Source organism: Hippocampus comes, unplaced genomic scaffold (genome assembly GCF_001891065.2).
Source record: "Hippocampus comes isolate QL1 unplaced genomic scaffold, H_comes_QL1_v1.1 scaffold110, whole genome shotgun sequence".
NCBI classification, from domain to species: Eukaryota; Metazoa; Chordata; class Actinopteri; order Syngnathiformes; family Syngnathidae; genus Hippocampus; species Hippocampus comes.
The window spans coordinates 1,771,010-1,793,348 of NW_017805498.1; the positions used below are offsets into that span (position 1 = coordinate 1,771,010).

The following is a 22,339-nucleotide window of genomic DNA, read 5'->3' on the forward strand; positions in this document are numbered from 1 at the left end:
GTAGTTTTTCAAAATAAAACATCTTTCGTATTCCGAAATAAATAAAACGGAATTAAGGCAAGTTCTTTCTGTGCGGCCCGGCACCAAATGCCCGGCGGACCGGTACCGGTCCGCGGACCGGCGGTTGGGGACCCCTGTTTTAAATGTAAGTGAAATGTTTGTGTTGTGACTTACCGCTGCTTTTTCTTGTTGCAGGGCCTGGGCTGCAAAACGGGCTACGTGGTTGATAATTGGAGCAAAGTTTGTTGGTCCGTAAAAACGGATGTGGGGGAGACAGGCAGAGTAGGCCTGTGCAATACCTTCCACACCTAGTTGGGGCGAGGGAGGGGTTATGGGGGGCGGGGGGCGGTAAGGGTTGAGAAAAGTAAAACATTTGATTTAATGTTTGGAAACATAGCTGCAGATTTGTTGTCAAAAGCTTAAGCACCTGGCCACAACCACAACAAAGGGAGTGATATTAAGTGAACAAAATGTGACTATAGTTGTAAATTGCATTGGTGTGGAATTGCACAGCATCATACAGGGAAATGTTTAGCATATTTTGGAAAACTCATTTAGCCTTTTGACGAAATTCAAATGTTAGGTCTTTGTATAATGTAATAAAATTCAGACCCACTGCAAATGACAGAGGCATCAACAAATGACAGGCATCAACAAACACATTTTTTAAGGAACGACTCTCTGGCATTGTCAATAAAAGACTGGATATTTCTTTTCTTGCAAAAGCCCTTTTTTTCATACATTGCTGGTATTAGCTTTAATTACTGTTGACTGTGTGCGTGAGTGGCCTTTATGCTGTGATGGCTTGGTGAGCATGTATCTGATCTCAAGTAGTTACAAAATAGAACATGCTACACAAATGTTGCATTGTCTCCATCACTAGCATCAGTACACACCTGAGCAAAAAGGGTTCGTGGGGTTAAAGTTGATTGCAAATTCATGTGATACCTAAAAATACAAGAAAGACAAACTCAGACCCGCATTGCAATTCACAGTCAACATCCGACATTTTGGGGGGAAATTTTCTCTCTGTTTCTGACATAGTAACACTTCCTTTGGGTGTGTGTGTGTGTGGGTGCGTGTTTGTTTGCGTGTGTATGTGCATGCGAGCGCCTCTCTCTTTGTCCTTTTCATCAGCACAGCGCCAAACATAGATGGGTTAACAATTGCACAATGATTTGAACATGCAAGTACATACAGTAGCTTACAGTTTTCTGTGTGTTTCCACCTGACCATACACCGCTGTTATACCATCATGATGAAGCAAATGTATCGATATGGCACACACGCACAGTATGTACAACCAAGCCAACAAACACGTGTACCTTCCAGTCAGGAGGGAGTTGGGCTCCAAATCCCAGAGCAGGAAACATTTTGTCACTGAGGAAGAAACCATGGCAACAGATCAGAAAATAAAAGTTAATCCTATTCCCCCCCCCCCCCCATTTCAAAATTCAACACGCAGCATTTAGACAACTGTGGAGATATGGTGACCTGCTTTACAAAGAAACACGATGATGAATTGAGAGAAAACAAGTACTAGGATGCAAGAAAGCACACTTTGTAAAATAGTCCCTCGTTGAGATGTAACTTTTGTGGGGATGGAAAAAAAATAGACCCTCTCCTATTTTCATGACAAATGAAGTCACAAAATATGTCAATGTTATCAGATTTTGTCTGGAGTGTCAGACTTGTATTTCTTGTCAGAAGTCGCAAAAGTGCTGTGCTTTGGTAAAAGTCCAAATAACGGTGTAAAAGAAAGACAGTATTGTTGTTCAAGTAGTGGAAGAGATTAAACCCTTTTCAGTAGAGGTTAAAAGTACAAACCCCCATTCCAATCAATATGTTATAAAACAAAACAAAAACTGAATGCAATGATTTGCAAATCCTTTTCAACCAATATTCAATTGAAGACACTTCTAAGCCAAGGCACACATTGTCCAAACTTTTGGCAAATATTCTCTTATTTTGAAGTTGAGAATTGCTATTAAAAAAAAACAAAAAAACAACACCACCACCTCTTTGGAACATTCCACAGGCGAACGGGTTCACTGCAAACACGTGAGTGTCATACATGGGTAGAAAAGGAGCATTCCTGAAAGGCTCGGTTGTTCACAAGCAAGGATGGGGTGAGGTTTACCGTTGTGCCAACAGCTGCATGAGCAAAATAGGCCAGCATTTCTTGAACAATGTTTCTCGATGTACAATTGCAAGGACTTTGGCGTGCTCCATATGGTCCATAATATCAATCTAGGCAGAGAATCGAGATAAATCTCTGCAAGTAAGCGGCAAGGCTGAAAACCAACATTGTATTCCCGCGACCTTGAATCCCTCAGGCGGAACTACATCAAAAACCGACATCAGTGTATAAAGGGTATCACCACGTGGGCCCAGGAACTCTTCAGAAAGCCATTGCTAGAAAACAGTTTGTCACTACATCGACAGTTATCAATTATTTCAATTATTGGATTGGAAGAAGCGTGTGTGGAGGCGGAACTACCAGCTGCACACACTACAGCATGCTGACGCGGGGAGCAACCATCGAGTTTTACGTGGCGCTTTTTTTCTTCCAATTTCAAGAAAACTTTTTTTGCCAAGTTCATCAGAAATCTAGGCGGCCGCTGTTAGAATTGTTCTGTGATTGTAAGAAGCATTGTGTTGAAGCAGAACTTCTGGCTGCACACACAACAGCTTTCTATATATTTTCTGCTATGGAGGAGACATCGAGTCATATGTGGGTTTTGGGGGGCCAACACTAACAGCCAACAATAACCTTTACAGCCAACAATAACCTTTAAGTCATTCTGAAGTCTATTTAAATGTTAAAAAAAAAAACAAAAAAAAAAACAGCACAGCTACCACCATGAGTTACGCACAGAGCCAATGATGGTTGACTACCGTGAGAAGCACAGCACTGATCTGTCCGCTCATCCATGCTGAGACAGTTCGCATAATGGAAGATGTACATGTGGAAGTAGATTTTCCACAAAAATGTGCGGAATTGAAAAGTTTGTTTCAAAAAAAAAAAAATCGTAGTTTGGAACTCGAGCTTCCAGTGTTTATACAACAAAATAATGACAGTATTTTTTTAAGTCAGAGGCCAGTAAAAACTATTTGTTCAAATATCACATTTATTTTAAATGGGTGATTATAACAAAAAAGCTAGCATGATGTCAACATTTTCAAAAGGTTCTTCACTTTTGCAATTTGCAATTTTGTATTTTAGCAAGAAGCGGTCAAATTTACTTTCAACGGCCACATAAAACCATGCCATGATGTGGCGGGCTAGATCGGACCCCCCGGGCCTGGAATTTTTTGACAGCTGTATCATAGGGGATTTCGAGGTATACTTTGTCTTTTTTCTCACATAGGAGCTGTTTGCCCTGGCTGATGCCATCGGGGGGAATAAAGCCTCAGACAACACAGCACCGAGGATCATTTGGACACACAAACCCCTCCAACATGATGTCATGGCTGGAGGAACACACACATTTCATTAAAAGAGACTTTGAAGTTTGATTTTAGGGAAGGAAATTAAACATTTTGATGGTTTTACACAACTTACATTGATGCATGAAGATTACAGAACAGAATGCCATTTTTCACTTCATGAAAAAATACAAATTTGACAATAAAGTTGTATTCAATTCAATTCATTGAATGGTAAAAAACATTGAGTTGTCACTTGAGTGTTTATGGAGACACAATGATACCAGATTGTTGGATTTCAAACTTATTTCTAGGCCCATTTCAGGCAAACAGTCATCTAAGACGTGTGTTTAGTAAAATAAGCCATTATAAAAAAAAATACATAAATAAATATCCACCTACTCATAAGATACTCACGTGTCATAGTCCTGTATGATTTGTCCAACAGCTAAAATAGCAGCAAGATACTCATTGCTTCCCAGTGGGTTAATGTAATGGAGGGAAGAAGGCTCTCGAGGGTTCCCATTGGATGCCGTGAAGTCTATACCAACCTATGGAAAAAAACAATTCATTCTTTGAGGCTGATTTACTGGAAGTTAGCGTGTGCAAAAAAAAAAAAAAAGCATGCAAGCAGCAAGCAGATGTGGAAGCTTATCGGCACCCGTCACTTGAGTCTTATCATCAGCCTGGTCAAGCGTGAGCTCGGTTGGTCGTACATCACCTTCCTCGGCATACACAGCACTCGGCAAGAGGCTCGACCGCTGTCATCCAAGATGGAGGATGTCACTAGCTTTCCATGCTCATGCAACATAAAGTCCCGAAAGTAGATCCTGGTCATAAGGTTCTACCATTGTTTCCTGTCCCACAGCCCCCCGCTCACCCACCTCCACAAATGTTCCCCATGTACAATGCCTTACAGTATTGCTACGGGGCTTGCAGAGGAGGTCATTTGGTCCCCAATAATGACAGAAGCTTTTGCGGCTGCTAAAAACGCTTGGGATGACACTGCTCTGCTGTTGCGCGCATCCCAAACTGTACCGGTTTCCTTCATACTAGACATTTTTTTAACAGTGGGTTCACGGTGAGTGGCTCTCGCACCTTGGTGTTGAAATCTCTATTTCACCGGTGGGGACCACACGTTTCTGTTTCCGCAGCCAAGCCCGTCTCCATCAACGAAGCGATATGTTTTGGTGTGGTGGCAGGGACATCGCCACGGACTTTACGTTTAGACAACTCACTATGGCACACAATGCAAACACATTCCTGATACTTCACTGCCTCTGTTGGCCTTCCCACACCCCTGCTCGTGATGGCCCTAAATGCGTTGCAGATGCACCACCATGAAGTAGAGATAAAAGACCAATGAGTGGGAAAACGATCCCACGCTGCCAACACACAAATCCGCCGAGTGTACCACTACATCATCAGCGAATAATTCTGTTGCAATGTCTTAGCAAATGTATGTGCTGAGGTTTCTTTTAGGGCTCAAGCAAGTATATGGTTAGAGTCTGTATTTATTTTTTTTTAATTCCCCTCCCCTATCGTTTCCTCCCCTGAGATCTTGGGGCACTAAATAGTGAACCGGCAGGCTTCCCATTCTGTCTCCCTCTATTGGTTATTGTTATTTTGTGGTATGTTTTTTTTGGGGGGGGGGGTTGTAACTGGGAAGACAAATTCCTTGTTTTTACACACTTGGCCAGTAAATCTGATTCTGATCTCATCAATGTCACTTTTAACACACCTGAACCATAGTTCTTATCTGAGGAAACACTGGAGACTTTTGCCTTGGTTGATGAACGGACCCTACAAGCTTTCTCCCAAGTAAAACCAACAAGCTGCCTCTGTGATCAAATTCCCGCATCACTCTTAAAACTGTTTTATCGCTTCTTTGAGGAACAGATTTTAAATGTTGCAAATTACTCGATTCAGATTGGGTGTCTTCCCCACTGCTCAAAAACAGGCAGTGGTGAAGCCTCTTTTGAGGAAGATAATTTAGAACAATTACTGACCTGTGTCGAAGCTACCGTTTTTAAGGACAATTTTAGAAACAAATGTTTACGAATTAAATTATTTCTGAAATAGAAACAACGTTTTAGAGAAATAGCAATATGGACTTGAGACGAATCGCAGGACCAAGATAGCCTTTTTTAAAGTCTATAAATTACATCAGGTCTAATGTGGATTCAATACAACTCACTGGTGTTATTGTATTTCAGTGCCACCTTTGATACAGTAGATCAGGGGTGTCAAACACATTTTTTTGTCACGGGCCACTTTAAAAGGCCGCTATGACAGTGAAGCCAAATCAATTGTCAAAACCAAAAACTCCACACAGGAGGGCCGGAGCCGGAATCAAACGCTGCACCTCTGCACTGTGAGGCTGACGTGCTAACCACTGGAACGCCCTGCCACCCTTTTAGCATACACCACATATGAATTAAAGTAACACACACACCGACACACACGCGCGCGCACACAAAAAATGCTGCAAAACGTGAGATACAAAGTGACAAGTTTTTCCTGAGGCAATTGTGTGCTGATGGTAACTTCCAACCTACTCTTAAGTGACCTTTTACATAAGTGTACAAGTAATGGATTTTGAATTAATCAGTTATTTTTGCTCAAAATTGGGTAATATTTTTAGGGATTGTCCTCATAGAAAAAATAAGTAGATATATTTTTTTCCATTTAAGAATTGCTCTTAATGTATATAACAACAAATGTTTACGAATTAAATTATTTCTGAAATAGAAACAACGTTTTAGAGAAATAGCAATATGGACTTGAGACGAATCGCAGGACCAAGATAGCCTTTTTTAAAGTCTATAAATTACATCAGGTCTAATGTGGATTCAATACAACTCACTGGTGTTATTGTATTTCAGTGCCACCTTTGATACAGTAGATCAGGGGTGTCAAACACATTTTTTTGTCACGGGCCACTTTAAAAGGCCGCTATGACAGTGAAGCCAAATCAATTGTCAAAACCAAAAACTCCACACAGGAGGGCCGGAGCCGGAATCAAACGCTGCACCTCTGCACTGTGAGGCTGACGTGCTAACCACTGGAACGCCCTGCCACCCTTTTAGCATACACCACATATGAATTAAAGTAACACACACACCGACACACACGCGCGCGCACACAAAAAATGCTGCAAAACGTGAGATACAAAGTGACAAGTTTTTCCTGAGGCAATTGTGTGCTGATGGTAACTTCCAACCTACTCTTAAGTGACCTTTTACATAAGTGTACAAGTAATGGATTTTGAATTAATCAGTTATTTTTGCTCAAAATTGGGTAATATTTTTAGGGATTGTCCTCATAGAAAAAATAAGTAGATATATTTTTTTCCATTTAAGAATTGCTCTTAATGTATATAACTTAATAAAGATATTCTTTGCAATGCCAGTTAAAAGTGTAAAGAAACCTTAACCGTTAAGCCGTAGCCCAAATGAACAACCACCGCCTATGTGCAAACCCTGAATGCTTCCAGACATGCAAGATTATTTTATTTCTATTGCGCATATCAATGCCATCTGGGGAATTAATTAGATCTTGCTAAAACATTTCATTTCACAAGTCGTGATGGCATTTTCTCCTCAGTAATGTGTAGACATCATTACTTTGATAAGTGTGAATTCGGTGGCAGTGGGAGATGACACCATTCTGTTTCCAACCGCTTTCTAGCCCCAAGCTATTTGTAATTGTTAACACAAAATACACTAAATATAACATGACAGGCCCTCCCGTTCTACAAGCAATGGCATGCGAAAATGGCGAGCATTATTTTTGTCATGGAATATTCCAAAAGCTGCCCTTGCAGTACATTTGAAAAATGTCACTGCTTCCAAAACAATGTTAAATAATATAAATCCGAGACATTTCAGACACAGTAAGCTAGGCAGATGGTGGTGTGAGGAAATTTGAAAATAAATATCACTTTGCATTGGCATTATACATATACCGTATTTTCACGACTATAAGGCGCCATTAAAAGTCTTAAATTTTCTCCAAAATGGACAGGACACCTTATAATGCAGAGCGTACGCGACGAGTTCCAAAGCCTGACTGAGAGCACTTCTGGCCGACATGCTGTTTATACAGAGAAAAGGCGGACGTGAGTGACGACAGGCATGCGGAAGTCCGCCAATGAGTGAAGGGTGGGCGTGTAAGAGGACGCTAAAGCCACGTCCCTAGTAGGTACCTGTCGCCAATGATTGAAGGGTGGGCGTGTAAGAGGACGCTAAAGGCACGCCCCTAGCAGGTACCAGTCGCCAATGATTGAAGGGTGGGCGTGTAAGAGGACGCTAAAGGCACGCTCCTAGCAGGTACCAGTCGCCAATGAGTGAAGGGTAGGCGTGTAAGAGGACGCTAAAGGCACGCCCCTACCAGGTACTAGTCGCGTGAGTACATTGTAAAATGGCTAAATAAAGTACAACCGAACTCAAGTTTTGCTTCTGTTGCCTTTTTAAAAACGTGTTTTCAGCGTGTGTCCGTATGTCTTAGCTGCTACCGTATGCTTTAAGCTAACGTGTTTTTAGCGTGCGTGCATGCATGCCGTATGTTTAAGCTGGCGTATGTTTTACCATGCCTGGCTGCGCCCAATAATACAGTGCGTTTTGTGGATTTGTCAGATACAGAAATAGCACCCGTTACTGAGACTGCGCCCAGCAATACGGTGCGCCGAATGGTCGTGAAAATACGGTACATAAGAATTGATCAATTCCAATACCGTTATTGATGCTGCTTATTGATCCAATTCCTTATCTACTTGTGATTGGGTGAGGGAATTCAGTGATATACTGTACCGTATGACACGATTCATGTCATGACCATTATACACCATTATCGTGATATATTATCATACAAAAGATGTTTCTGTCTATGTTCGAATATTTTGATTGCACACAATGTTCATGTGTTTGCCTTTGTTTTTGTTCACTAAGCAAATTAGCACAGGTCATAAACCAAGGAGCTGTATGCTCCTGATCGATGGTTAAGGTGAAACGACAGATGACGAATGGCAGTCAGCTTCTCTATAATAACCATTCTAACGCACGTTCTAACTCAATATGAGATATCAAATTATTGAGCGACAGCCATCCATTCATAAGTCTGAACAGTGCTGTGCTCAGTGTGCAGTATGGATAGTACAGTGTAGCTAATTTCAAATCCTTGTAACACTACAGCAGGGGTGTCAAACTCATTTCTGTTGCGGGCCACTTTAGACTTTGGTCTTCCATTGGAGGGCCGTTATGACAGTGAAAACAAATAAATGTTTCATCATCTCATCGTGTTATTACTTGTAACACAACAAATTGATGGATTACTAGTTTTGAAAGCAGTCAACTACAATAGTTTGTTCAATTATCGTTCAAGTGAGTGAAACAGGGTCACAAAATTATTGTAAAATCTCAAAATTGTTTATTTATATGTGACAATTTGACATTTTGGTACAGATTTTAGCAAGGATCATGGAAGTTGACACGCATGATTTGCTTTGGCGGGCCACATATAATGACATGGCGGGCCGGATCTGGCCCCCGGGCCTTGAGTTTAACACCTGTGCACTACAGTATCCCGATATTGTATTTTAACATTATGTGAAATTAACAGCACTTTTCTCTGGTCTTTTCTGTATTTATTTTTAAAATGCATCTTATATGGATGGAATGGCAATGAAGTGGATAAAAGATCAATAAAATTACAAGAAAACTATCCAGAGGAAAAATACCACTCAACATTTCTGGTTGGTACACCCAGCTGTTGTGTACATTGCAAATAGGGCTCTAAATGAACTTTTTTGAACAGTACCAGTGTGGCTGCTGACTCTCTAAAGTTACCAGCCAATCACATTCTTTTTTCCAACTTTAGCTCTCATAGCATTTATTAAAAATGTAGGAGTCACTGCCAGGGGTAAAAACGAGAGAGAAGAAAAAATAGCATAGATTCGAATTGGCATTGTTTGAATTTAAACGATTGCAGTTCCTTGCAGCAGAAAATTAAAAAGAAAAAAAATGGTCATTTGCCCACATTGTTCTATGGTAATTGCGTTGTACACTGAGGCTGTGTCCAAATTCACAGCCTGTGTCTGGGAAGGCTGCACGTGGTTTCAAAATTCACATTAAGTCTGTCCGAATTCGCCACGGGTTAGATGCGGCCTGCGAATTTGAACACAGCCTGAGTGGCAAGGCAGGAGAACAGAAGTTTGTTCTCATCTCTCACTTGACGTCATCATTTGGTAGTGCCACCACCAATACCAAAATCTTAAAAAAAAAAAAAAAAAAAAAAAAACGAATCACTGTTTTGCTTTATTACCAGCTATATTTTTTCCAACTCTACAGAAATAAATATATTATAGCTTCACATATCTTTACATACGTTGATGAATTGTCCAAAAATTTATTTCTATTGATTTTTTACTTTTTGATGAAATTTAGTGTGAACCTCTCACAGGGTTGTTTTTCTTAACCGGCTTTTATATCAATTTTATGAACTTGAATTTACAAGTTTTTTTTTTTTTTAATTGTTTTTTTTTTTTTTTAACTAGAGAGCTTTATTTTTGAAAACCTCATGCAAATAAATTCATACATGAGTGTGAATGAGTATAAATGCATGTTGGAAGTCTCCTCTCATGTGATAAAATGAAAGCTTTGCAAGGGTTGCAAGTAGCCCTGGTATAATCTTGCTCATAAAACCAAACTTTATAGTGATTCTGACGAACCCTTCAGTAGAATCATTCTGCAAGCAAACAATTGATGTCTGGGCATCAAATTGCGAAGAGCTGTTTCTCAAAAAAATTTTTTTACATTACAATGACTGTAGTAGATCATTGTCAAGATAGCAACATCCCGACCTAAAGAAGTTATAAACATTGAGGGCCTCTTGATTCCCCCTGTTGTATCAAAATGGCTTGACTGGGTCACTAACAACGAATTATAGGCAATTTATCAGTAACCAAACAAACAATATATATCAATGCAAATGTTGGGGGGAAACTAATGATAATTTCAATAACTTTTACACCTGAGCCGTATTGTAGAATATAGTTTTTATTAAAAATAAATAACATTTTAAATTTGTGGAGTTGCCACTAACTGCGAGGAATGAGAATGCTTGGTCTTTTAATAAATTGTGTTGAATTCATTGAATGTCGAGCATTTGAGTGTTCTATCTACTCAAAAGATGCATTTGTGCCCTAAATGATATCAAACATAAGATATGGCTGAAAGCCAAATGCTTCTATGACAAACATCCCAGCAGCACTAGCAAACCTCTTTGTGTTGGGAGTGTTACCGAGAAATGTTTCCGTTCCCTAAAGCCGCACAACCCCGAAGAGAGGAGAGAGTTTTCCTTCCTGGAGATTAGGATTAGAGTCATTCTAAGTCTGATTGAACACCGCAGAACAGCTCAATCTGCATGCGCGTGTCTGCATGTGCACGATTTTGTCTCTTTGTACATGTTTGTGACATCTGTGAATATACATTCGGTGTGTACTGCACGACGATGTGATAGTTAGATTCAGCATGAATCTTAGCGTGTCTTAATCGGTGTGATTTGGCAGGAAAGGTGTGAAGATATCGAAGGTGTATGGGCACTGCGTGTAACGTCCTTCATACAGTTAAGTAATTTGTGAGATGAAATGCCAGTATGGGGAAGAAAATATTTGTGTGCAGGGATGGAAGTTTGTAAATTGCCTACAGTGAAGCAGGAGAGAGGCCGTGCGCTCAGAGTGAGATAGATAATACACACTTGTGTGTTAAACGGTTTAGTCAGTAGGCTGCAAGATGCATATGTACAGTATGTGTGCAACCTTGAAAGAGCTGCATGTCTGTGACAAAAGATTAGGAGGGTGGACTGCTCTCATTTGGAATCCCATCCCAACCCCCAGAACAAAGGGGCCAATTTTTACATCCTGTACATCAGGGGTGTCGAACTCATTTTCGTCGCGGGCCAATTTGGAGTGACGTATTCCCTCGCAGGGCCATGAAAATAGTGAAAGCACAAAATTATTACTTTTACACAACAAATTAATAGATTACTACTGTAGTTTTGAAACCAATCAAGTCGATTAAGAGAGGTTGTTCAATTATTGTTCTAGTGAGGGTAAACAGGGTAACATAGTAATTGCAAAATCTCAACGTTATTTACTACTCATAAAAATTCGACATTTAGGTACAGATTTTAGCGAGTTGACACACATGATTTGCTTCCACGGGCCACATAAAATGAACTGGCAGGCCGGACCTGGCCCCCCGGCCTTCAGTTTTACATTGTGCTGTACATTGTGTTTATTAAAACAGGATTAAGATCACTCTGCTGCTATTTGTAATTTCAACAAATAACACTGGTAAACACAATTTTAAAAAATGTTTTAACCAGAGAGGCAAGTAAAATTTATTAGGATAATTTTTTTTGTGTTGATTGTGAATCTGCCCTTGTCTTTTCCCTAGCACATATAGGTTTAAATAATAATAATAATAATTTTTTGTATTATATTTAGTAATATTTCGGAATTAAGGGTTAAATTCAGACAGGTGTCATTTTTCTGAAATGTCATAAGTGTAAATTACACTCGGTAAAATCCATATTGTGCAAGCTTTTGACCAGTTTAATCATTTTGTTGGTGTCTGTTCTGACGATTCTCAAGACATGTATGTATCGCTATCAAACTCACAGTAAACATGAGCTGGCATCCTCCAAGTATGTAATCCAGGAAAGTGTAGTCTCTTGTAATCTGGAGAAACAACATGACACATTTATTTTAGTACATTTGCTGTAAAATGTCAATACAACCCATGTTTTCCCAACACCATGTCAACGGATATCATTATTGTTTCATATTATTGTCGCCAGTTGGTTGTAGGAATATGCAGCAGACATGTTTCTGTTACTCGTGTCATGATACACTCAGTTTCGTTATTTTTTTTCCTCTTTTTCTGTTCACTCCATGATCCTTTTCGTGTTTGTTCTTGTTTTCCCCAAGCGGCATCGTGAGCGGGGAGAACTGGCGCAAAGAAGCGCACCTTGATGTTTCTAGTAATCAGTCACAAGCTTAAGAAAAGGAAGAATTCTTTCTGCTTTGGGGTCTGGCTCGTCGTAAAATCATAATTAGTCAAAAATCATTCATTCAACCAACAAATACCAGCCATGAAGCCATCTGATTTCAGGCATATGTGAATAAGATTAGATGCAGAAAAAAAATAATTATGACAGCCTTAATGTCATCTTAAAACATTCACAAACACTCAAATTTGTTTGCATTGATTTTTTTGTTTGTTTTTGTTTTAACTTCCAAGTCAATCTTGGAATGTACAGCTAATTGAATTCAGTTTATTGATAGGAACAAATCATTGTCCAGCATTCATCCTTACCTTACAAAATTGGAGGATAATAACGCCAGAATTTTTATAATTCTTCTTCTTCTTTTGTTTCTTTGGGTTGATGCATTCAAATTCCACCTGGCAAAGATTTAGAGAAAAAAGATGAATATGCTAAACACGGATATGATTGCAGGAGTGGCAGTTAATGGAGGTTTAACTATTACTGATATAACAGTTGTGTTGTTGTTTTTAAACCATCAAACACAAAATGCTTGACGGAAGTCAGTGAACCAAAAAGTAAGGAGTTAATGCCCTGTTATGTGACTGGAAGTTTCAGCGAAAGATTTTGCATCTCAAAAGCTCCTCTCATTCTTCTCCATCCCCCATCTAGCCTGTCTTTTCTTGTGAGCTCTTTTTAGACACACACCATTGGCACATGTGAACAGGCTCAGTGGGAGAACAAGTCATGTGGCTGCTTTGCTACAACACGCCCATACACAAACACTGACACATACACACATTTGATGGGGAACTCACCATTTTCTGCACAATGCATCATTAGCCGATGAAGAAAGCATAAATGGAAAATTCAAATCCATTCGATGTCTATTCAGCACAGATTTCTCACTCATTCAGGAGTATAAAGCATATCTACACATATGAATAGTCATAATAATGATTAACTTCATACATTTTGAATTAAAATACAGATTAGCCCAAAGTGCATAGCACGCACCACAGAACATGGCTTTGGGCAAATTACTGCAGGTAATTGAGTAATTAAAAAAAAAAAATCATAATTTCATTAACAACAAGGGCTTATTGTTGTGACATGAGGAGCAGAATTTGGAACCAGAATCAGACACTGGCATGGAAGAAAATCTTTCTGACAAGGTGTCATTGAGGAACTCAAGCTTAAAAGACACCAGGACAGGCCCAACCCTGTGTGACAAAATAAAGGACCATAGCAACTGACAACATCAAGTACCCGATCACAGTTACAACAGGGCAGGCCCTGACGCATCTTAGGATGGACTCCTGGTCTTGATTGGTTTCTACAATTGTCCATTGCTTTAAGAATGACAACCGGAAGAGAGGTTGGAGGCTACCCCAAGATCATTACAGAAGGCTTGCCATATCTGAGTTGTGAGCAGGCAAACAATGTCAATGGGGATGCCATGGAGCTTGAAAACATGGCTGACCAGGATGTCCGCAGTCTAAAGGGCGGAGGGAAGTTTGGGTAGAGGAATGAAATGAACCATCTTGGAGGATCGGTTAACTGTGGTCAATATGACTTGGTTTCCATCGGACGGAGGCAGACCAGAGAAGAAATCGATTGACAGGTGGGACTAGGGATGGCTAGGGATGGGTAGAGGTTGCCTATGGGGCAATGGTGAGAGGACTTCCCTCGGGAGCAGATGAAACATGCTGGCACAAACTTCCTGATATCCTGGGCCACCCTGGACCAGCAGAAGAGTTGTCGCAAGAACCGGAGTGTTCTATTCACCTCAGTATTGTAGTCGTGCCAACTTGGAGGAGTGTCCCTATGGCAAGACTTGCGAGCAGACGGAATTCAGGATGAAAGCTGTGAATTTAGGCACTTGGCAGATCGCAGATGTGTGAGGTTTTAGTGATCTGTTAGTACTAGAAAGGGATCTCAGCTCCATCCAGCCAATTTCTTCATTCCTGGGCACCACAGCCAACAGTTCACTGTTGCTGACATAAAAGTACTGTAAAAGGTTCTTCACCCACGGCAGCAGGCATCTCGGGGCTTTTAGAAGGCCGGGTGACCAGTTAAGGAGTGGTACAAGGGAAGGAGGGCATGTCTAGCGCTCCGACGACTTTCTCTTATGCGATGGTCAATCCGAATCACCACGGAATTAATTGCTCCTCCTGAGTGGACAGCTGATCATGAAGCTCCGATAGTCCGCAAACAAAAGCTGCTTTTTGCTAGCCTCATATCATCACTCCAAAAGGCCAAAATCCTGAACTCAATGGAATAGGTTGCAGCTGACTGAGAGCGCTGATGTTATGACATTAGCCGTTTGCCGAAGGATTGATAAATAAAGGGCTGATCAAAGACTTGGAAGTAAAAAAGGTAAATGATTCGAATGTCTCCGATTTTGATCTCACAAAGAATAGGCCCACCTCCCTGCTCGTCCCCAAAGCAAGTTAACAACAAAAGCCAACTTGGCACGGTTGTCCAAATATGCATTAGGTTGCTGCTCAAAAACCAACCAACAGCAGGAATCTGCCTGCCCGGAATAATGTCCGGGCGACGGAATGTTGAGCTCTCAGTGAAAAGGTGAAGCAGCAGCAGGTGAGACGCTCACTCCCTGATGGGAGGTCGCTAAATGGGTTGCAGCAGGTTGTGACATCTGCAGGGAAGCGCTGGGCATCAACTGGGCGGCCATTGAATTTACGGTGGTACAACAATTCTAAATAGAGCCCATAACCTTCTTCAGGAGGTTCTCGTGTCTGTTGAGCATTGCTTCCTAATCGCTGACAGCTCGACGGATTATGTCTTGAGTTTGCTGGGTCTATGAGTGTCAGAACATACTGTGACGTGAGAAGCAGAATTTGGACCCAGAAGCAGAGAAGGCATGGGAGAGGCAAAGTAAAAAGTCTTATATTTATAAAAATACAAAGAAACAACAGAAAGCAGGGCTAGATGCAATGCGGCATGGAAGATAATTTGACATTCTGACGTTTCATTGAGAACCAAGTTTAAATAATAAAAGAAACCAGGCCACGCCCAATCGTGTTTGACAAAATAAGGACCATAGCAACTGACAACATCAAGTACCCAAACAGTCACAATCATTGTATTGGCATGATTTCTGCTGTTTTCATTTATTTTAAATTAAACTTTTAATGAAAATATTCAGCATCTTCTATGCACCATTAAGGAAACATCAAGCTTATGAACTTGAGTAGTTTGCTTCAGCTGGGAGGAAAAGAAAATAAGACAACTTAAAGGATAAGTTCATCGCAGCTCTAGTGCTCTCATGGGGAAACCTCATTTTGCTTAGTTTGGGTAAATGAGAGAGAGAAAAAAACTAGCAAATGATAATGTAGAGCAGTTTTACAATCACAATAATAAGCATACCGTATGATTAAATGAAGTCACTGATGGGGTCGTGGTACAATCGCCTGACTTTGGTACACGTGGTGTGGGTTCACTGATGATGTGATTGTAATTGCGAATGGTCCTGTGACCAACTGGTGAGCAGTTTAAGGTGTAGTCTGTCTTTAGTCCAAAGTCAACTGGGATAGGCTTGAGCATTCTGCCTCCCTGAATAGAATAAATGGGATTGAAAATGGATGGTTGGATCATGCAAAATGTATATTTCTCCAATTTTGCCAATCAACAAGTTATTATCTTGGTGGAATTTCAAGTGTTCATAATAATGTGGCTGCTGAATATATAATTCATATTTAAATCTTACAGTATTATAAAAGTGTGGAATTTACATAGTGGCACTCAGACGTGCACAGTATATGTCGAATTCTTGCTAGCGGACACTTTCCAATATTCTGATTCAGGGTTTTGTTTAGGATGTTTACTAAACAAACAAAAAAAAATCCTCCACAATTTCATTGGTTAATTAAGCTGAAGGACCCTACAATATTTGAATCGGTACCATACTTTCTGACAGCATGTTACTGATGTAATACATTGCCACCGAATGCCTTCACACCGGCCCAAAAACTGTCTCCCAAGCTAAAAGCAGTCAGTTATGGCAAACTAAACGTCAGACAGCCTCAGAGATTTTATGTGGACAAATGGTGGATTCAACAGAGGAACAGAGCGATAAATAAAGAACAAAACCTGGGCGCATAGAACAGATATTGAGACAGATGGTGGAGATTCTTCTGTTATGATGTGCAGTGTGAGTTTGCTGGCTGAACATTTGAGCTGGTGTGAAACTGGAGTGATTTTAATGAGTGTTGTCTTGTGTGGCTCATCGAGGCCAGGAAGCATCTCTAGACCTACTGGCTACCATCAACTGCTTTAAAAACAGATCAGAGAAAGGGGAAAAAAATAAGCAGTGGACTGGTTTTATTTGGAAACTATAGATCAGGTTCTCTGGTCACACTATACAATCCGTATCTGTGGCCCTCACAATTTGTTATCGGCATCGTAACCATTTGGGATTTCAACCACTTATACAGGTTTTCAATCTTTTTCATTTATTGTAAAGTACAAGTAATATTTTTTACAGCCCGCAAATGTGAGGTTGATGAGAAAAAAAAAAACTCAATGTATGATCAGTTTAACTGTGTGTGTGGGTGATGGGTTTTTTTTCCTTTTAGTATTTTCCTCTACTTTGCACAGGTAGAAATGTGCCTAAATAAGCGTTTGTGGTGTTGTGGGATGGAAAGTAGCCGACTCCCAGCCAATCGTAGCGGCATCCCTCATTTGCATTAAAACCAAGAAAATTGGTGTGCATGCCAAGTTTGACGTTGCAGATGCAGAAATAGACTCGCTGGGGTGAGTACCGGTATATACAGGTAAACCGCAAAATCTCCCCTTGCGGGTGATATATCCTTGCAACCCGATCAAGCATCTATGTGTAATGGTACAGCAGCTCCATGTGCGGGAATGCCCAATGACGTGCATCACAGTCCCAAACACATTAGACTAAACTTGCCAAAAATAACCCAAATGATAATGCAACTGTTTCTACAGAGAGTGCACGGGCGTCTGCCAACGAAATTTGGGCCCAAAATGTTCAACTTTCACCTCAACTTATTACACTGTGTATCATAAAAAGTTTTAGTGAAGATGGAAACCTTAAAGAAAACAAGCATTACCTCCACGGAATTCTGAGCCTCACTCATCTTGGCCACTGTTGTTTGGAATTCTCCAATGAAGTCATGGCCTCCGTCATTATCATAGTCATAACACAAAACCTGTTATTGTGTAAGACAAATAATACATCAGTCATTCTAATAGTAAATGGGCGCTCACTTATATAGCGCTCTTCTACCTTGGGTACTCAAAGTGCCTTACACTGTAACCTCATTCACCTACTAATGACGCAGCATCAGGAGCAACTGGGAGTTCAGTATCTTGCTCAAGGACATTTCAACATGGTCGCAATGGCCAGAGTTCGAATCACCAATCTCTGAGTTGGGAAACGACCACTCTACCATTGAACCATGCTGCCCCCATGCAGAGGTGGGTAGCTTGCAGTTGAGTTGATGTGAAAATTTAACAGTATATCCATCGTCGTCGCTTGCAATATGGAAGGCTTAAAAAATGCATTCCAAAGTCAACGAATACTTTGCACATATGCATTTCTACTAAAGGCTTGGTTTCTGCAGTTAGATGTGAATTACGGAAAGTCTAAGTAGTCATACAGTGTGCCATTAGAGTGGAATGAAAGTTCAAGGAGAAAAGCCATCTGGCTGCAGCTTTGTACAACATGAAACTGACCTTGATATTTCTGTTCACATCTCCATTACAGAGAGAAACGAGAGGCACAGTAAACTGTTTCCAAGAGGGGTCCAAAGTGTTCTTTATGACCTTGGGTGACACAAAGATAAACAAGTAACAATTAATTCATTAAATCAAAAAGTACCAGACATCATACCAAGTCGCACCCACAACAGAAACATACTTAAGTACATCAGTAAAAACGTTGGACTCACCTCCGTCCTGTGCACCAGCATCCATTTGTCATCTTCTCCCTGTTTGTGAAATTCCAGATAGGGGTCTGACTTCCCAAAGAAGTCCTGCAAAGAACAAGGACGCATTATGTTGGAATTGTCTTATATAGTTAATGGCCTCAATATTTGTCAACAGCAGATCCGTTTTGGGTGCAAATGTCGGCGGGTCATGATTTTCATGTCGCTCTGCATGCATTAGCCAATTTGGCAGACCGGTCTCCGCCAAGATGGGCATGCCAGGGCAGCATCAAGAGTGTCGCTGGAGATGCGCCTGGCAGTGATAATTTGGTTCCAGAAAGTCCATCTAAATTTATCCCTGCTCAGATCACATCTATGGGTAGACAGCTGGTCAATGAGATTTTGGTGATCGGCACATTCACGTTCTGAGTTTATTTGATCGAGACGCAGGAAGGCTGATAGTGAGCACCGCGGACGTGAATGTCACGTGTACAACCAGTATGAAACAATCTGAATCATTGTAGAAATCAATTAATTAAAAGCATTAGTATTATTATTATAAAGATTTCAATCATCCCATTTAGCAACACAGCTATAGGAGGCACATGAACGCTCAAGGTGGCAGGGGGTCTCCAAATGTCCACTTCACAGTGCAGCTGTGCTCTCTGCCATGTTAAGAACAAAGTACTAGGACACAGCATTTAAAGGGAATGAATGGAGCCACTTTGATTGGCCATAAATGAAGTCGGCTGTGACCACTCCCACAGCGTCACAGCCCTCGCGCTATATGATCTGCCAGCCTGTGCTCATCTGTGAAACTGCCAGACTTCCTAACCTGCCTCCATAGAGAGTTACACATGTGCCACGCAGGATTTATGCCATTCACGACAAAGAAATATGGCATGGCATATGGGACTAGGGATGCAGCTGATAACTATCAGCTGACTCAGCGGAAAAAACTTGGGCATGGGAGGAGTCTAATGAGGCCATGGAAAACAGTTTTGAGGAAATTCTGGTCCAACATCCGGCGTTTCAGAGGTTGGTAAGCAGTGCACCATCAACATTTTGTAGAGTGGGGATGGAGCTCTACATCATCTGCAAGGTTCTTGAGGGTGCATGGGAGTTCACCCATGACACATGGGACAGCTACATGTGTTTTGTAGACAGGGAGAATGCATGAGGAGATCGGGAGTAGGGTGTATCAAACCCCCCGATATGGGTTGTTCAGTCCCCGTACGACCAATATCAGAGTCTGGTCTTCATTGCTGGCAGTAAGTCAAACTCGTTTCCAATGAAGGTTTCACTCTGCCAAGGTTGCCCTTTCTCATTAATCCATCCATCCACCCATTTTCTAATCTGCTTATCCTCACAAGGGCCGTGGGCATGCTGGAGCCTATCCCAGCCATCAACCTGCAGTCTCCAACGATCACTGGAGCTGTTTGCATCCGAGTATGAAACAGTGACTAAAATCAGCAACTCCAAATCTGAGATCATGGTCCTCAGTTGGAAAAGGTTGGAGTGCCCTCTCCAGGTTGGGGATGAGCTCTTGCCCCAAGGGGAGGAGTTCAATTCGTTAGAATGCCTCCCGGGACGCCTCCCTGGTGAAGTGTTTTGCATACATCCCATTGGGTGGAGGCCCCGGGACACATCGGAGAGACTGTCTCCCGACTGGCTTGAGAATGCCTAGGGATTCCCCTGGAAGAGCTGGACAAAATGGGTGGGGAGAGGCTAGTGTGGGCTTCCCTGCTCAAAAGCTGCCTTTGTGACCCAACCCTGAATGCAGGGAAGAACATGGATGAATAGATGGTGTCATGTTAACCATTCCATTTTGGTAAGTACATAAAGATATCCAGTCTGTAAGTCTGTCGTTTCTTGACTCTAGAAATCCACAACAGCGCTCAGGTGGTAATCTTGTATTCTACAATAACCATCCGAAATATCTGTAAATTGGTCCACTTGGGGGGGGGGGATTTAAATCTTCACCTATAATTGGAATTCAAAATTATAATCCTTGCCTTTCCATTTATTCTATTCCATCCATTCGTAAACACTGATGTGTGGGTCCTATTCTATCCATTTACTGAACCCCCTTAGCCTCACGCTGAGAATGTTTGGATTTTTGTGGAGAGAACCACCTACCTTCTTGTCCAGTTTACGCCCACTCAGGGTCAAAGTGATGATTCTGTTGTCAGACAGCTCCTGGGCTGTAATCTATTTGAACATTACATACAGCATAACATAAGCAGAAGGCGCATTCCAGATAACATCACGTCAACAAAATAATCGCCTCAAAAGGAAAGACAAAACTACATTGAAAACAAAGGATAGGTACTTACAGTAATGGATCCTTTACCCGCGGGCTTCCCGTTGGCCAAGATCAATGGCCGGTGAAGTTTCTTATTGGACACAATCTAGCAAAAAATGTAAAGGGCACATATTCCAGGAATTATTACAGAATAATGTGATGTCTAAAATAAGGTTTGGTAATAGCTAATGAAGTGAAATTATTCCATACAACTCCAAGCGTGCAAACGTATTCTCCCAAGAAATCGTGTTCATAGAGCTGCGTTGCACACTTGTCTTCATCGAACATGGCAAAGCGAAGCTTCTGAATCTCTTCAAAGTGGTAGTCCACCTGGAATTTCACTCCAAAAACTGGGTTCAAGTTATTAACAGCTGTTTCAGTCCGGCCAAGCTGAAACACACGGAGAGATGAGAAAGCGTTTCAGTTTCAACCTTTTTGGAACGCTGGATTTAAAATTGCGAATGAATATATGATCAAAACAGTATGCAGTAATATCTAGGTAAAAAGGATAAACAAAACAATTAATCAATTTTCTAATCCAGTAAATTGTTTGCACTTGTAATAATACTGTGTAGAGGAATTGAATTGTTGATTCATAATATTTTAATTAAGCCTGTGATTAAGAAAGCAAATCCAATACCATGTGTGTAGATTGTGGAAACAATTGGTTACTCTGTTTGCTTCTATTGTATAGTGATGCAGTTTTACAGTACAACAATGGATAGATTGAAGCTTTTATGATCTCGAGGGAAATTACTTCAGCCTATGAGAGTACACTGAATGTTCTGAGCAAGAGAGAGCGAGAGAGAGGGAGAGGGAGAGGGAGAAAATACATATAATATAGATAGATAGATAGATAGATAGATAGATAGATAGATAGATAGATAGATAGATAGATAGATAAGCCCCACTGGTGATTCCCATCGGATGGCACTGACATGTAAAGTTTCACCAACATGCACTAAAATGAATTTTAATCTGCATTTGGTAGGCTGTCAGGTGTTACGTGAGAACCCTGATTGTGTTGCTGATTATTATTATCTTATTTGCCGCCACAAAGGCGTTCCCAGGAAAGCAAGGACTCAATGAGGATGGTGACAGCATGATATGGATGCAACATTTTATTTTTCTTTAATCGGCTTTGAGCTGATTGGTTAATGTGACCTGTCCACCAGTGGCATAACCGCTTCTCATTGTGATTTTGGGGGGATAAGAGTACTTAAAACAAAACACACAAAAAAAAAAAAAAAAAAAAAAAACACAGCTTTGACGATCATCAAAGCCCATTGATTCCAAAATCTCTCGGTCCTAATTCAAAGAACATAATGCAATGAGTTATATTGTGTTTTTTTTCTGTAAGTTGTTTCAAAATCAGCCCCAGTTCCGCTTGTCTCTCACCACTGCACTCTATCGTTAATTTCTGCTTCACCCCAGTCATCGCCTCACAATTTCTTGCTTTCTGGCTTGCGTTCACGCTTTTAGCTTTTCCTGCCCTCTCTATTTCCCCAATGGACTCAGCTGAGTCTCACTTCTCTCGATCTCACAGAACAAAGACAGAAGAAGAAGCCACGAGAAAGATGGCAAATAAGGGGGGAAAAAAACAATTGGAGAAATAAATTGCAGACAACAAAAGCTAACTGGAGGG

At 40.9% G+C, this 22,339-nt stretch overlaps 2 protein-coding genes across 3 annotated transcripts in view; one reads left to right on the forward strand and one right to left on the reverse strand.

Annotated features, from left to right (window-relative positions):
- The window catches only part of psme3ip1 (proteasome activator subunit 3 interacting protein 1), a 22,041-nt gene extending 21,770 nt beyond the window's left edge, over positions 1 to 271 (forward strand). The window contains exon 8 of the mRNA XM_019876903.1: positions 196 to 271. Within this exon, the coding sequence (XP_019732462.1) occupies positions 196 to 227 (32 nt within the window). The 3' untranslated portion in view covers positions 228 to 271. The remainder of the gene's footprint in view (positions 1 to 195) is intronic.
- The window catches only part of cpne2 (copine II), a 41,395-nt gene that overhangs the window by 10,144 nt on the left and 8,912 nt on the right, over positions 1 to 22,339 (reverse strand). For both annotated transcript variants that reach the window (XM_019876894.1, XM_019876895.1), the window contains exons 3-14: positions 20,905 to 21,084; positions 20,726 to 20,800; positions 20,529 to 20,600; positions 18,414 to 18,497; positions 18,199 to 18,288; positions 17,574 to 17,672; positions 12,807 to 12,893; positions 12,110 to 12,169; positions 3,847 to 3,980; positions 1,326 to 1,380; positions 897 to 948; positions 175 to 308 (exon numbers count right to left, since the gene is read on the reverse strand). In XM_019876894.1, the coding sequence (XP_019732453.1) occupies positions 175 to 308; positions 897 to 948; positions 1,326 to 1,380; positions 3,847 to 3,980; positions 12,110 to 12,169; positions 12,807 to 12,893; positions 17,574 to 17,672; positions 18,199 to 18,288; positions 18,414 to 18,497; positions 20,529 to 20,600; positions 20,726 to 20,800; positions 20,905 to 21,084 (1,122 nt within the window). The remainder of the gene's footprint in view (positions 1 to 174; positions 309 to 896; positions 949 to 1,325; positions 1,381 to 3,846; positions 3,981 to 12,109; positions 12,170 to 12,806; positions 12,894 to 17,573; positions 17,673 to 18,198; positions 18,289 to 18,413; positions 18,498 to 20,528; positions 20,601 to 20,725; positions 20,801 to 20,904; positions 21,085 to 22,339) is intronic.